The 17,665-nt window shown below is 35.1% G+C and overlaps 1 protein-coding gene across 2 annotated transcripts in view; it reads right to left on the bottom strand.

Moving 5' to 3' along the window:
* Nucleotides 1-629: 629 nt before the first annotated feature.
* LOC123704897 overlaps nt 630-17,665 on the bottom strand; it is a 490,404-nt gene continuing 473,368 nt past the window's right edge. For both annotated transcript variants that reach the window (XM_045653393.1, XM_045653392.1), the window contains exons 3-4: nt 9,669-9,816; nt 630-929 (exon numbers count right to left, since the gene is read on the bottom strand). In XM_045653393.1, coding sequence (XP_045509349.1) covers nt 742-929; nt 9,669-9,816 — 336 coding nt within the window. In that variant the 3' untranslated portion in view covers nt 630-741. The remainder of the gene's footprint in view (nt 930-9,668; nt 9,817-17,665) is intronic.

Here is a 17,665-nt window from a genome sequence, read left to right on the forward strand (position 1 = left end):
TATACTTGCATGGCAGCCGTTCAATTTAATTAGAATACCTATTGTAATAGCTCTATGTGATAATTATAATCGTGTAATTACATAGGTTATATGCGTTGTGCAATAATCAATTTCTTGTCACTAAATGGGGGGAAATGGGGGTTAAAATAATTTAATTTTCATGATTCAATTCAAGGAAATTTAATCAATTCCGCCCTTCAAATTATTTCATAATTGTTACTGGAATAATATAAATTTTAATTTTTTGACCATTCTAGGAAAATTTTGTTCCATCCGCGGCCATGCATGCAGATTTAATTATGAGTAATTTAATTATTTTATATAATGAAATGTGTCAAACGAATAAAGCAAAGTCCACACGATTTATTTTGAATATCTAATATAATATATTATAAAGGCGAAAGTTTGTATGGAGGTTTGTTACTCTTTCACGTAAAAACTACTGAACCGATTACAATGAAATTTAGCACCTATATAGAGGGTAACTTGGATTAACACATAGGATAGTTTTTATCCCGGAAATCCCACGGGAACGGGAATTATGTGGGTTTTCCTTTGCAAAGACGGGCGAAGCCGCGGGTGGAAATCTATCTAATATCTAATATCCCGGAAATCCCACGGGAACGGGAACTATGCGAGTTTTCCTTTGCAAACGCGGGCGAAGCCGCGGGCGGAAATCTAGTAATCAAATATTTCTCTTTTCTGTATATTAATATGGTATTAAAATAACTCTTATGTAGGTTATCCCATAAAGTTGGGACGTCCAGATCGAAACTCGTTAATAAACCTGAAGTTCTTCAACTTGGCCCTGAATTTCCCCTTTTTCTTCAAGCGCCCCATCCTCTGAAGTGTTCTTATTGCTGGTAGAAACCTGTACAGAGCATTCATCTCATCTCCCATACAAAAAAGGAACGAAGATTCTATGTAAGCTGGAATATAAGAAATTGTTCATATTAAATAATGCAATGTTATTAACAATACTATAATATAATAGGGTGTGTACTGTGTAGGGTAAAAGTTTCAGGTAGATATTGGAACACAAAAATATATTATGGTACTACAAGTTCACCTATCAATATCAAGCATTTTTGAAGTGAAAACTTCTTTAGCGGCGTTGAGCACTTTTTCTGAAATGGGTATAAAATCTTAAACTCGCGTCAGGACACGTGACCTGATCGAAAAAGCGTAAGACGGATGGAGAGTAGACAGCTATCCCCTCTCTACTACGCGCGTTTTCACTTCTGCCGGCACTCCCAGAGTGCAACCCGTCTTTTTTATTAATTCGTTATTACTCATAATGCACCATCTATCCTCATATAATAAACCCATTCAATGCATTTCGCATGCATTTGCAAGATTAGAAAAATTCTCAATTTTATCATGAAATACATTGTGAAAGCTAGTTTAGTCCGTACCGGGAACCATCTCCCTTTGAAACGGGCTTTTTCAATGATTTCTCAAAATCGTTGAAAAATAATTATTGCATATAATGGACACATAACAGAAACTATTGAGGTTTATGTAGGTACAATCAGTAAATACGAAATAAACGTTATAATATTATATATATATTATATAAAAAAGATATAATTGTTAAATGGTAAGACAGAGAGAGACAGATTTTTTTTTAATTCTTGTCAGTACATGCTGCAGCAAGTTTAGTTTTTAGAATTGCTCTACAAATATGTGGTCATGATTATTTAAGACCTATGACTGTCGCTAAGAAGCAACTTTGTATACCTCCAATCGAATAACATGAATCGAATGCAATAACATTGACAATTCAACATTGTATCATTTCCACTGTCCAATCGGATATTACACGCAATACCTGGCTTTACATGACCTCAGACGCATTGTGTACACAACCGAATCTCAATAGCAGGTAATATAGTATTGATATCCGATATCCAGCGCTTTGACGTCGACAGCTACGAACGTGTGTCAACGCAGCCGTCGTGCCTCGGGCTAGCTGTGCAGCCAACCTGCCCTGTGTTTGACTACAAACATGATGCCAATCACAATATTGATATGGTCATTTTTTAGCGCACTACCCTCAAAGGGTATGAAGTGAAGTTAATCAATAGTCGTCCAGGTATTCTTTGAGAGCTTTTTTTTTAAATCGCGTTCATTGTGCTATTTTTGTCACAAAGCGATTCCGTTGGCACCGGGATGGCAGGCGTAAATTCGGTTTTGACGGTGCTCAAATCAAAGGACATTAATTTTTATGTGTGCTTTTTCACGCCTTTCAATATTGTTGAAGGCTGAAGGCTTTTGAGTTGAAGGTTGGTTATTAATGTATTGTTAATATCGTATCGAGTAGGTAAATCTCAGTTAGATAGTAATATGCATAAAGACTTTTAAAACAAAATAAACTACCATCAAAAAGACCATTTAACATTTGAGTTTATTCTTAGAATAAATAAAGTACCTATAGAAAAGAGAAGTAAATTAGCAAAAAACTAAAATGCGTTTCATTATCGTCATTTTAGCGATAATTTTTAATTATCATTACGGAAAACGTATGCAATGCGATAAACAATCAACAACAGATAATTACCCATAAAATTATAAGCCTAAAATAATTGAGGCACAAATATCGAATACAAGTGGGCCCCGTGAGCTCTTGACATTGAACTTGAGGGGGACTTCGCGTGGGCTGCGAGACGACCCCTCATAAATATACCTGTGATGGTCTCTCCTCACAAAGGCCAGTGTTGGCCCAACAAATGATGGTCGATATATGTAACTGTTATGGCGATTATGGGCCCTCTGGGCAGGGTTGGCCCAACAAATTAACGTCAATGTTTGCCGCCATTACGATGATTACATAAATATCTACAATGACGGTCGGTCATAGAAATTTAAGCTACGATTCCACCAGAGAAGTGCAAGGAAAATGTCTCGTACAAGGTTGTCTGGATGTGCTGTGAAAATGTGAGGGGGTTTCCACCAAAGCTGTGTGAGGAAAATGTATGATGTAAGGATGCGTTGCGAAGCTGTGAAAATTGTGACATGCAATCAGCTTGACAATGCTACTGACTATTGCTCAAAATTATAGAAATAATAAAATAATATACCTTACACACCCACCACCATCCACCAGAGCTGTTATAACTAAGTCGAGGTAAATGAAGCGATACTATGGGTTCTTTACAAAGACATCCCTCGCTATGCATACTCGCCCATCTCTGGTGGAAACACAACCTTATTGTCTACACTATCGTGATTACCTTTACTCGCCCAACGCTGCCCATTATGAAGAGGGCCCATTATATCTGTACTTCGCTTCGTTAGATAAGGATACACTTTTAAGATCCGTTGCTTGGCAACGTTGTAGCAAAGCATTGATAACATTGTCTTGTTTGTTGAAAAATATTTTGTTTTGGCTACGCTGTGTAAGTACGTAGGAATTTTCTGTTAATTAAAAAGCTTTCTGTAATGTTATTTTTAGGAATTAATTAACTCAATTATCAATCTTTAGAAAATAAAAACAAAAGAATTGTCTGCGTCGTTTTTTTTAATTATGTCCATAGCAACTTATCCTACAGGTTGCTACTTAAATAGATAATTAATTACTAGCATAACTATAATATTACCTGAATAAGCCTGGCCATCCACAACTTTTTCAAAGTTTTTTGTTTTAATTTTTATTTCTTTCTTGTTAAAATGGAGATTTAAAGGCGCTCTATCTAGTCTTAATTTAAAAAGCAAAAATAGTAGGTAGTCATGAAAATTGATTTATCCTCAAAATTATTCTTTTCTGCATACGAATTTGATAATTCTGATAAGAAAAAAGAAGAGCCGTACTAAAATAATATAAATGAAAATTAACCTTGTCTATCAACTATATTTTAAGCCTGAAATTTTAAAACGATTATAATGTATTTTTAGATAGAGCCCGGATGATGGACGTTGTATTGCCAGAAAAAGCCTTGATTGAGGTGAAAAAGGGATTAGGATTTAGGATATAAATTTGTATCTCGCAATTATGTAAGAGAAGACGCGATCGAAAAACATGTATTTATTTTAGAAAGAAAGAGATTTTACTACGCTATGTTTAATAATATTATGACACTTTTTATGGAACTTTATAATAGCTCAACTCAATTTAAAATGAAATTTCAGTTTAAATTGAGTTGAGCTTTTCAAATTTCTTTCAAGCTCTTTCAAATTCTACGTCAAACCGTTGATTCGAACACAAGTGCGACTGGTTATATTAAAATACCCTCATTAAGATGGTTTTCAAAAAATGTTTCAAGTGTAACAAAAGTATAACACGAAAGTCCCCTGGCTTAGAGTGTAGCAGATGTGAAAAAACAGTTCACGCTCAAACAGAATGTGCCAACCTGACAAACAAACAAATACAAGCTCTTCGTGCAACAGCGGGGCTGGAATGGAGTTGTGATGAATGCCAGAATCATACGCCGCGACGATCTTCATTCTTTGTTCCCTGTGAAGAAGATGACAATCCACACGCTGTAGTCGCCTCAGACATTCAAAGTAGCCCTGGAAACGTGGCGATCGATATGAAAAAGCTAATTCACGATATGAGTGCTCAAATGGAGAAACTCCTCAAGAAAGAAATTGAGCCGCTTCAACATACGCTTACATTCATATCCGACGAACTATCGGACACCGTAGAAAAGCTAACCGAAAATGCGAATAAAATCAAAGCCTTGGAAAAGAAGAACGAGTATCTTACGAATCAAAATAAAGGACTTGAACTGCGAGTCAAAGCCTTGGAACAACGCCTAAATGAGATAGATCAAAACAAACTATGCAACTCGTTGGAAGTATCTGGAGTACCCGTCTGTCGTGAATATACTGATAAAAGTCTTATAGAAAATCTAGGAGAAAAAATTAAAGCAAATAAGGAATGCATCAGAACAATCCGTAGGCTTCCCGGCCGTCAACAGCGGCCGAGTGTCATTCTAGTAGAATTAAAATCTCAAAGTGATCGTGATAACTGGATTTCGGCAGGAAGAGATTCTAAATTAAAAGTGAGGGACCTGAATATCCGTGGTTCAACTGATAATCCCGACAACCCTATCTACTTTCGAGAAGCTTTAACCTCCCAGACCAAAACTTTATTATTATAACGCTAAGCAACGTCTACGGGAATCCTACAAATATATCTGGTGCAAAGAAGGACGTATCCTCGCACGTAAGTCTGATAATTGTAAAGTGTCCGTTATTCGATGTGTAAATGATATTGATAGTCTGCTGAATGATAAATAAACCTAACGGTTCTATTATGTAGTGTCTAAAATGATGTATACAAAAATGTCCTTTTCTCACACTGATAAATCACGTAATATTAAAGAGGTCACTGAATTATTAAACTGTACAGATTTAAATTATTACCTCAAAAACTTACCGTCTGGCAATTTACAATTATTTTGCATACATGTAAACATTCGTTCAATGCTTAAGAACTTTCCTAAGCTGCTGCAAATCATCTCATGTACAAAACATGCCCTCGACATCGTTGTGGTTACGGAAGCTAACATTTCTGAAGATATTTGTCATTTATATAGCATACCTGAATATACAATGCACACACAACTTAGAAAAAATAAAAGGGGTGGTGGAATAATTTTATATATAAAAAAGCATTTAAAATTCACACGTTTCAACAGTAAATATAGTTCTTTTGAAAATATTTGTGGCAAATTAAAAAACAATCAGCAGTGTTTTTCTTTGTGTGCACTGTATAGACCGCCGTCTAGTTGTAAAACGTTATTTATCACAGAATTGAACAATCTGCTAGCCGATGTAAGCAGTACAAGTACTTTTAATTCACTTTTTTTACTAGGTGACATGAATATAGATTTAAAAACCACAACAATGCAAAAAAGCCGCTATGTAAATTTGCTAGCTGGGTATGGGTTGATGTGCGGAATATCAGATTATACGCGTATTGAAATGAGACAAAAACAAATAACTAAATCCTGCATTGACCACATCTTTATACGAACATACACATCTGACCCGTACACAGCCGCTATTGATACTATGCTTGCCGATCACCGCGTTATCGTACTCGCTTGCATCGACACAACACAAACAGCACGTCATATACAGCGTGCTCCACCAAATAAAATTAAACAAGTACTGGATTATAATATATTAAATAATGAATTAAATGCTATTGACTTCTCACCAACAAACACAATGAATAATTCTAATAACATATTTGAATATATAACACAACAATTTGACAAAGCGTATAAAAAATCTACATTAAATAAAATAATACCACGAAAATTCATTCAACGAGAACCATGGATAAATACTAATTTAATAAAATTATGTGAAAAAAGAGACAAGCTTTTTAAGGAATGGAGACAGGATGAAACTAACGCACAGCTGAGACTACTGTATAATCAAACTCGTAACAAGACTAATAAAGCTCTTGAAACTGCCCGAAATCAATTCTATAGTAACAAAATAAAGGAAAATGATGGCGATCCTAGAAAGTTGTGGCAAGTTATACATAGTATCTGTGGAAACAAAACCCGATCAATCGACACACAAATTGTACGTGCTTTCACTCCACTAAACTGTAAAGAAATCGCGGAAAAATTCGCAATGGAATTTAAAAATTCAATTAAAAACATAATGCCAAATTGCAAAATTGATTTAGCTCTTAAGAGAAACAGTAGGCCGGTGGATGTTAGTATGCGATTTCAGCCAACCACTCACAAACAAGTACAACATATCATTAAAAACTTACATAATAACAAGGCTCCAGGCATGGATAAAATAAGGGCAATCGATATTAAGTCTATAAGTGATAAAATATCTGCCGTAATAGTAAATCTCATAAATACCTCAGTTCGGACTGGTAGATATCCGGATGCACTGAAGACTGGCATGCATAAGACCGATTTTCAAAAAAGGTGAAAAAAATAATTGTCAGAACTATCGTCCAATTACCTTACTTTCCTGCATTAATAAAATTGCAGAAAAAGTAATAAGCAATCAAATTCACTCTTTTCTAAGGAAAAATGATATTCTTTCTCCGCATCAGTATGGTTTTCAATCCGGCAAAAGCACTACGTCACTTCTATCAAACTTTACTGACGAGGTTAATACTTACCTTAATGATAAAAAGCATGTACTCGCCCTTTTCATAGACTTCTCGCGTGCTTTTGATACGCTAGACCATCGCAAACTCGTTGACCAACTCGACTATTGCGGAATAAGGGGCAATCTCCTTGAGTGGTGTAAAGACTATTTGCATGGACGGAAGTCTTGCGTCAGAATAGAAAACAGTTTCAGCGAAATGAGTAGCGTTGAAGTGGGTACAGCTCAGGGTTCGGTGATGGGGCCGTTGCACTTTTTAACGTATGTCAACAATATGAGTGACCACCTCAGTCATTGTAAAATGTTTCAGTACGCTGATGATACCTGTATCCTTATAAACCATGAGAATGCGAATTTAGCCCTTAAATTTCTGCAATACGACTTCGACAATATATCTAAGTGGTGTCATAATGCGGGATTAGTCATCAATGCAAATAAAACTAAATTATTGTACATCAAGTCTCCATATATGAAACAAGTTGCCTTGCCGCAGCTTATCTGCCATTGTCACTCATGCTTGCTTGTAGTCAGATCGAACCTGTGAATCATTACAAATATTTGGGACTAACTATAGACCATAATTTCAACTGGGGCAAACAAATTGAAGCCGTATGTGACAAACTCCGCGCATTCGCAGCTAAAATATATGCAATAGGGAACAGACTAACATACAAGGTAAAATTACTACTATACAACACTTTAGTTGATTCGATTATATCCTACGGCCTTAGTAGCTATGGCAGAACGTATAAAACTTATTTACAAAATATACTCAACCTTCAAATCCGCATCTTAAAACAAATAGTCCCAACTAGAATAAAAAAGAAATACGAAAACGATATAAGCAAACTTTTTAAGCACTGCAATGTGTTACCTATTTTCGAAAAAGTAGAAGTACATCTCTTAAAAGAACAACTTTTTAATAAAACATTTACTGAAAAAGTTACATCTCACAACCTTGGCACACGAAAAGTAACACAAAATAAATTATGTACTATCAGAGCCAATAACCGCTATGGCGAAAGAAGATGCTCATACATAATTCCACGTTTAATCAATAAATTAGATAATAACATTAAAAATAAAATAAACTGTAAAAATGTTAACCGTCAATTAAAATCATACTATATATCACGTTTATAAAGACTCGGCCAGCACAGTAGGTGATCGCAAAAAATTTTTTCCACAAGTACCCTATTGTACATCATATTTTTTCTGTTGTGTAATTTACTTGCCATCTTAATGTATTTTTCAATGTAATTTCATATGTAATGTAACAAAATTTTTATTAATCTATCTAGTATTTGTTTGACGTCTAGAATGCATGTGCACCACGATCAAATCGTGTCGATTTATGTGGTGTTTATTCTGTATGCCCAATGTATGTTTATTTTTCTATCAATAAATGGTTAAAAAAAAAAAAAAAATATGGTAGGTACTTTCGCGACATAGTTACCTAATTTTTTTTTATCTTTTTACAATATTAAATTCAGAAAGATAAGAAAAGAAAGTCGTAACGTTAATATTATCTATGAAATATCTATGAAATATTATCTATGAAATATTATTTATGAAATATAATGCCTACAAAAGCTACGGCAAATTTAGCTTTTAACAAACTTCGAAAATAGACTTAAATATTATTAATTTTTAATGGAAATCAATCTTTTAATAAATGTCGGTTAAAACCTATTCGATGCGAGAGTATGAGCGCTGACTGACTGACCTACTGTAAAGTGTGTTATGGTGGCATGAATCTCTTCCCGTATTTTGTTGCGTTAATTTTGCAGTTTGATCTATAACGTAATTGATAGGAATTTATAATATTGCATTGATATTTGATAGATATAATATAAGAATGCTCTTTTGTGTGTAGTTGTGTGAGTAGCTACATTTTAATGATAATTCAGTTTTTTAAAGAAACAACGACGTGCAAAAATTAAGTAAGACGTTGGACTAAATATTTTTTAATCCATTGGTAGTCTTTCAACGTCATCACCTCTTTCACAAATATTATTAAAAGCTCTACATATTAAACTACTATAATATTATAAAAACAAAAAAGAATCGTTACAAAAGACATGAATAATGAAATGAAATGAATAAATGAATGAAAAATTCTTTATTGCACACAAAAATACAAGATAACAAAAAAGAATCATACAAGTTATAATATGTACAGAGGGCGGTCTTATCGCTGTAAGCGATTTCTGCCAGACAACCCGAAAAACCAAAAGGATTACATATTTTATGGTGGTGGTGCAATACATTTTGGATACATAGTATGCTTTAAAATTGAATAAAATTAATAATAAATAAATATGTCATAAATAATACATATATATAAATAAATAGATACATATTAAGTAATAACTAATAACAAATATATATACATACATACACATATACGAATAATATAGTATATAATAGTTTAAAATCATGTTCAAAATCTATACAAACATTATTTCACACTTTACATACGTAGGTAGAACTTTTACTTTAGAAAAACACCAGTCTTACCTATATTGATATAAAAATCAAAACTAGATTTTAAAATAAACGAAGTCCATACTCACACGAGCTATGTGAAGTACTGCTCTTATTTTCCCAAAACATCTTACATTGAGCTACGTCCATAAAACAATGGTTTTTGAACATTAAAGCCGGTTCCCGGGCCACTATTCCGGGAACACCACAAACTGGGGCATAAGTGTCCGGAAATTTCTGAAATTTAATTAAATTATATCTATTTAGAAATAAATAAAAAAGAAATAAAGAGTATTAGTAAAATATCACACCAATAAAAAAGTAATTAAATTAAATCAATAAAAAAATACTTGAAATATGCAATTTTCGTTTAATAAAATACATCAAACAATATCTTAAAAAGTTGTTCCATTAGCTTAAATAAATATAAGAACGATATCTGCGTTTTAAATCTATACTCAAAGAGATAGATGATGCGCTATATGTAACTTTACATGTTCCGTTGGCATAAATCGGCCTACAAATTGTAAATTTAATTATTTTCAGATGTATGTACAGAAATATTCTAAAACATATATTGTTAAGATGCTGACAATTTACTTGATCAGATATTAACCGACCGCTCTAAAAAGAAATCGATTTTAAGGATTTTTTGGAAATTTTTATTTCCAAGGATTTTGAACATTTTTATCTACTCTTTTATTCAAATTGAGAATACTAGAAGGTCTAGTAATGTTTGAAATATCTTTAAGAATCTCTCGAAAGAATAATCTTATAAAATATATTTTTATCATACCTAATCGTACTTCAAAGTCCAGCCATTCGTAAGCAAAGTGAATAACTGTTATAATACACGAAGGAACAATAATATAGGATATAGATAATATTGTCTTGGTATCTATTGAGAAAACAGACTTAAATTCAACGGAAAGTTCTAACTATGTTGGTTGTTTTTCCCTTTTAGTGTAACTGATGCGAACCCAGGGCAATCGCTAGTATAAGATAAACTATTTATGAATGAATGAATGAAGATTATTTTGATGAATGAATATTATTTGACTGACGTCGGTCGTCGTGCAACCGAGTGGAATTAATTTAATTTCAATCGTTACTATTTTCATAGAGAGCTAAGATATTTGGATGGCCATTATTTCATAAAATATTCAATATAGAGTATCGTAGAAAGGTGCCCTGGATGAGTTATTTCAAAAAGAATTTGAAACGCATTCATTTATAATAAGTTACATTATTTTTTTGAACTCTATCGAGAGTCTGTTTAATTCGAGGTCGAATTGAAATTTTTCTTAATCAGTTTTATTTCCTAGAGATGCAATAAAAATCCTATCTCTAAATACTTAATAATTTCACTGACCCACATTCAAATTTCCATCAGTAATTAAATCTCTTCTCTTTTGGATGAATACTGCACGTTTTACAAAACTTTATTCTTTATTCATTTCTATTAGAAGCGAACATCAAAACCTGTCAATAACACCTTTATTTAAAAATGATAGATAGGGAGGCGAAGAGGGGAGTTTTCTGTAATACTCGAGCGTGGCAGTTTAAGATATGAGAGATACCTTAGACCTAATAGAACAACCTTGTTAACTATTTAGCTCTATATGTAGTGACGCGCGCCTAGGATAGACGATCAGATTAGTAAAAAAAAATCGATAGTCTGAAATACTCGAGCGCGTCAGATGAAGATATTGTAATAATTAAATATGGTAACAAAATCAGTGTTTTCACTAGCGCCACCTGCTGTATATAATGTGTTATAAAAAATTAAAGTCAGTTCGTTCATGTCATGCTGTGGTTTTATTAGGTTATGGGCCCAGCTACGTATTTTTTTTGCTTTTTATAGTTTGAAGTTTAAAGTTACTGCTAGGTTTGCGATAATAATGACGACGAACTACTTAGCAAGTGTTCCAAAGTTGCGAGGACGCGAGAACTATGATGATTGGTGTTTTGCGGCTCAAAATTTGTTAGTGTTGGAAGGCATGGCGGCGAGCATCCAAAGCCAGTTGAAATCAACCGCTACTGCAGAGCAAAAAGTGGAAGATGCGAAAGCCAAGGCGAAGCTAATATTGTCAATCGACCCATCGATTTATGTTCACATTAAGCAGGCGGTCACAACATATGATTTATGGACTACACTCAAGAAGATGTTTGATGATTCCGGCTATACAAGGAAGATTGGTTTGTTACGAAATCTCATCAACATTCGACTTGAAAATTGTGAGTCAATGACGCAGTATGTGACGCAGATCATAGAAACTAGCCAGCGATTGCAAGGAACAGGATTTAAAATAACCGATGAGTGGGTTGGTGCATTAATGTTGGCGGGATTGCCCGAAAAGTATGCGCCTATGATAATGGCGATCGAACATTCAGGTTGTGAGGTTAGTGCTGACATAATAAAAACCAAGTTGATGGATATGTCGTCTGAAATTGGTTCTGTTTCCGCTTCCGATAGTGCATTTATTGCTAGAGGAACGCATAAAATGAGAAATGGCAACCCTAAAAGTAGCCATAAACTGTCAGAGAAGTCAAAGTCAGAAAATAAGGTTATTAAATGCTACAGATGTAAAAAACCCGGTCACTATAAAAATCAGTGTCCGCAAGAAGAAACAACGAAAAGGAAACAAACTCACGCATTTAATGCTATTTTCCTGACTGGAAAATTCAATAAAGACAGCTGGTATATTGATAGTGGTGCAAGTAAACACATGACGGCATGTAAACATAACCTCGTGAATTCGTCACATCAATACGAAATTAAAGAAATTATTATTGCAAACCAGACTAGAGTTCCAGTGCTGTGTTCTGGTGATGTCAATATTGTCACAGTTGTGAAAGATGTAGAATATGACATCACAGTGAAAGATGTTTTGTGTATACCAGATTTAACCACCAATTTGCTATCCGTCAGTCAGTTGATTAGAAGTGGCAACAGTGTAATTTTCGAAGAAAATGTTTGCTATATATATAATCGACAGAGAGAACTAGTTGGCCAGGCAGAATTAATTGATGGTGTGTATAAGTTGTGTACATTACAAACAGAACAGATACTAGCAGCAACAGCGATTGCATCGAGTGAGACTTGGCACCGGCGCATGGGACATATTAACAGTAACAGCTTAAACAAAATGAGAAATGGAGCTGTAGATGGAATATTATATCCAGACATGGCAGAAATAAATAAAACATCATGTGTTATATGTTGTAAAGGCAAACAAACCAGATTACCATTCCAGCAAAGTTCATCCAAGACTAAGGATTTGCTAGAATTGATAAATTCAGATGTAGCAGGCCCTATGGAAAACTTATCGATAGGGGGATCGAGATATTATGTTTTGTTTGTGGACGACTTCAGTAAAATGGCTTTTGTGTACTTTAGATAGATAGATAGATAGAAAACACTTTATTGCACACAAAAACAAAATTTACAGAAACGATATTATTATAATAAATGTACAATTTGGCGGCCTTATCGCTTAAAAGCGATTTCTTCCAGGCAACCTTGGGATATAGGAAAAATAAATCAGTAAAAAGGTAGATAGTGCATAAATACATACATATACAAGAAACTGTAATTATACATAGATAGATAACTTAAGAATCAAATAATATTATACAAAAACAAAGGAGAAATGAGCAGTATAGGAATACAAATATTAGAAGAGAGGAAAATAAATTTACATAAATAGAATATAACTAAATCAGCAAAGAACATAGACAAACAGCATTAAAGAGATAGATAGTAGTTCTTAACAAGAGTTTTAAAACTATATAAAGATTGGGCTTGCCTGATCGTTGTCGGGAGAGAGTTCCACAATCTTACGGCTTGTACGGTAAAAGAGCAATCGTAGAATTTGGAAGTGTGAACAGGCATACGAAGCGTTAGATTGTTGGAGGAACGGAGATTGAGTTCATGAGAAGACCCCATAAACACAAATCTTTTTTTCAAGTAGGAAGGAGTTCTAGGATCAAAAAGGATGGAGTATAATAAGGAAAGGATATGCAAATTCCGGCGAAGACGGATAGGAAGCCATCTGAGCTGTGAGCGGAAATCGGAGATATGGTCGAATTTACGTAAACCAAAGATAAATCTAATTGCAAAATTTTGAAGACGTTCCAACTTGTTAAGGTGCTCCTCAGTAAGGTCTAAATAGCTTGCATCAGCGTAGTCAAGGATAGAAAGAAGCAAAGACTGCGCGAGCAAAATTTTCGTGGGTTTTGGTAGAAAATTGCGCAGTCGTCTTAACATCGAACCAACCCCAAAGATCTTACGGCTTACCTGTTGTACGTGTTCTGTCCACGATAGAGTTTGGTCAAACCATATGCCGAGATTTTTAACCGTCGGACTGTAGTCAACATCAACACCATCGATAGTAATTGCAGGCAGGTCTTCAAAAGAAACCCTAGATATGAAGTGAGGACTGCCTATTACTATAACTTGCGTTTTCGTTGGGTTAATTTTGAGTCCATACTGATGAGCCCATGTCACAATAGCACGCAGATCTTTATTGATACACTCAACAGCTTGTTCAAGATGCTCAAGACTTGCATGGGTGTAAATTTGTAAATCGTCTGCGTATAGATGGTAGAGAGAAGATAATTTACAAGTTATTGAATTAATAAATACGCTAAAAAGGAGTGGTGACAACACGCCGCCTTGAGGTACGCCAGCAGTGATATCGCACCAAGTTGAAAAATTATTATCAACACGGATACACTGCCGGCGACCATGTAGATAACTACGAAACCAGTCGATCACTGCAGGAGATATATTAAGAGAACTCAGCAATGCCAACAATATATCGAAATCAACGGTGTTGAAAGCATTGGAAAAGTCTATAAGAGTAAGAATTGTTAGCTGTTTATTATCCATTGCCAGACGAATATCATCTGTAACCTTGACAAGCGCAGTGACCGTACTATGACCGGCTCTGAAACCGGATTGTAAAGGATCTAATAAGGAGTGTTTCGTTAGAAAAAGGCACAGCTGTTGCTGTACTAGTTTCTCGAGGATTTTTGAAAGGAAGGGCAGGATTGAAATGGGACGATAATCGGAAAAGCTGGAAGGGTTAATCTTTTTCGGGAGAGGAACTACATGAGCGTCCTTCCAACTATCGGGGAAGCTAGCGGTTGAAATGGAGAAATTGAGGATATGTGATATGATAGGAGTGACTATGTCAAGGATAGGTAGGATCATAGTACGGCCAATGCCATCACAGCCCAAAGCATTCGAAGCAATGGACAATATGTTCTTTTTAATATCACTGTCAGTGATCGATGAGAAATTGAACGGAGGAAAACTAGGGGTCGGCAAAGATGAAAGAAAGTTAATAGTATCAAACTTAGTGTTGCTCTCTAGAGGAGCAACCGAAGAAGTAAAGTGTTTATTTAATTGGTTCAGGTTGGTATTGAGAGGAATATTAGTATTAGATTTGCCAACTCCAAGGGATTTAAGAAATTTCCAGGTACTACTTGTGTTGCCGTTCTCAACAGATTTATGGAAGTGGCGTCGTTGCGCATCTCTACACATCGTATTGCAGCGATTACGAAGAGTTTTATATTTCTCCCGGTTGAAGTCTGAGTTGTTCTGCTTGAACCTTGATTTAGCTAAATTCTTCTTGTGAACAAGCGATTTCAGCTCATCAGTAAGCCAAGGAGCCGGAGCATGTTTCATTTTAATAGCTCTAATGGGTGCATGGACGTCGTACAATTTTACAATAATAGTGTTGAAGACATCAACTTTAGTTGTCACTGTGTCGGCAGAGAAAACGGGAGACCAATCTATTTTTTGTGCATCTTCACATAGACGTTCTAAGTTCATATCACGAAAATTACGCTGCAGCAGAACCTTGTGCTTCTTTTTAGGAGGACGTAGGAGGTATGACAGGAAGATTAGGTCATGAAAGGAAAAGGCGTCGGCGGAACATTGCCCGTGTTTCGAAACATGGCTAGTGGAAGAAACAATAATTAAATCTAGGAAAGAAGGATTACAGCCAGGAGCAGAGTGGGTAGGATTAAGAGGAAGTATGTTTAAATCACAAGAGGAAACAACAGAGGAAAGTTTATGACTACGGGCATCATTTTTCAAGAGACAAGTATTGAAATCACCCATAATCAGTACGTGTTCATAGAGAGGGCGTAGGTTTTCAAGGATAGTTTCAAAGTTATGGAAATAATTGACAAGGAGAGAGGGAACATAGAAAACACCTAAAAGGATTTTTTTACTCGAAATATTTAATTCCAATAGGATATACTCGGCCGCGTCATCTGGCGGTGGCTGAGGAGAAGTGCTGACGATAGAAAACGGTATGTCGTTGCGTAAGTAAATAGCAACTCCACCCCCTCCACGGCCGGTGCGGTCGTTACGTATCAAATTAAAACCAGGAAGGGAATAGGCAACGGAAGAAAGGCAGGGTTTAAGCCATGTTTCAGAAATAAGAAGGGCATGGATGGGAGCATTGGAAAAAGATGCAAGCAAATCATTGAAGTGGGCCGGAATACTTTGCGCATTTATATGGATAAGATTAAGGTTGTTAGGAACATTGGAAAAAGTGGAAGCAAGCGTTTTGTCGAGTGGTAAATACTCTGTGCTATGGAAACTATCATTGAAGCTGTTATTTGAGCTGGATAAAGTATGGTAGGAATCACTGCAATCTGTATCATTTAATAGAGCAATATTTGTAAATTATATTTAAGTAAGTATAATAAATAAATATATTATGTATAATATACAGAAAGAGAAAAATATAAAAGTAAATTTGAATAAAGAGAAAATAAAATATAAATAAGAAATTTTCCTATACCCGCCAGCAGCATTTGAAAGTAATACATACTTAAATCACATAAAACATATTAATGGAACGTTAAAAAAAAATAAAAAATAATAATAATTCACAAATGGCAACAATAATTGAGTTGACAACTACTAACATCTAGTCTATATCTGACAGGTGACAGCTCACAATCACAACAATGAAATGACAATTGACATATTTTGACAAGTTAGTTTGAATTAAGAGAGATACAAAAGTAAACATGAAAGTAATTAAAGTAAAGAGGGTAAAAAGCTAAGAGGTAAAATACCACAGATAAAATAATTATGAAGTGAACGAAATAAACAGATCATGAACAAAAGAAGCAAGAGTGAAATTAAAAAGAAATATAATAAGTACCTAATGGGTGGTATAACCTCATAGATTTGAAATTTACTTTTACTTTTTAGGACGCCTCGTTCGAGAGCCGGTTGTCCCCTTGGTATCTTTAGTGTTGTTGGATGTTGCAGCAGATAGCTCAGTGCTATCACAAGCGATAAGATCAAGGTCCTCGGATGAAACAACTCTGTGGCGAACTCCATCAGAGGTCCGGATGATAATACTCCCCTCAAGCGTCCAACACCTTGGAATACCAAACTTCTTGCGTGCAGCCATAAAAGTGTCATGCCTGGCTTTTGTGAGATACTCAGATATGGTAATACCCGTGTTCTTGAAGCAAGTTTTAGAGAACCAAACATGATCCCTCATTGGCAGACTTTTAAATTTGACTACAATAGGCCGGGGCTTATCGGTATTGCCACGACCCAAACGATGACAGCGACTAAAGCTTTCGGGTACAACATCAGGTTTTTGAAGCCGGTCAGCGAGCACTTTAGCGACCAGTGCAGCGGTATCTTCTTTTCTCTCCTCAGTAACTCCATGCACAAGTAGCATTTTGTGGCGAGATCGAGTTTCCTGCTGGTCGGATATTTTAAAAAGTAACTCAACTTGTGCGTGCAAAGTCTTCAGCGAGGTCATCACAAAAGAACGGAATTCATAAAATTCAGAAGACACAACTTTATGAAAGCAAAAAGTGAAGTTTTCAAATATTTTGTTGAGTTTCAGTCCATGGTTGAAAAACAGAAAGACAGAAAGATAAAAATACTAAGGACAGATAACGGAGGTGAATTCTGTAGTCAGGAATTTGAGAAATACTTGAAAAAGCAAGGAATTGTCCACCAAAAGACAAATGCTTACACCCCGGAGCAGAACGGTCTATGCGAAAGAATGAACAGGTCCATCGTAGAAAAGGC

Source organism: Colias croceus, chromosome W (genome assembly GCF_905220415.1).
Source record: "Colias croceus chromosome W, ilColCroc2.1".
Classification (NCBI taxonomy): domain Eukaryota; kingdom Metazoa; phylum Arthropoda; class Insecta; order Lepidoptera; family Pieridae; genus Colias; species Colias croceus.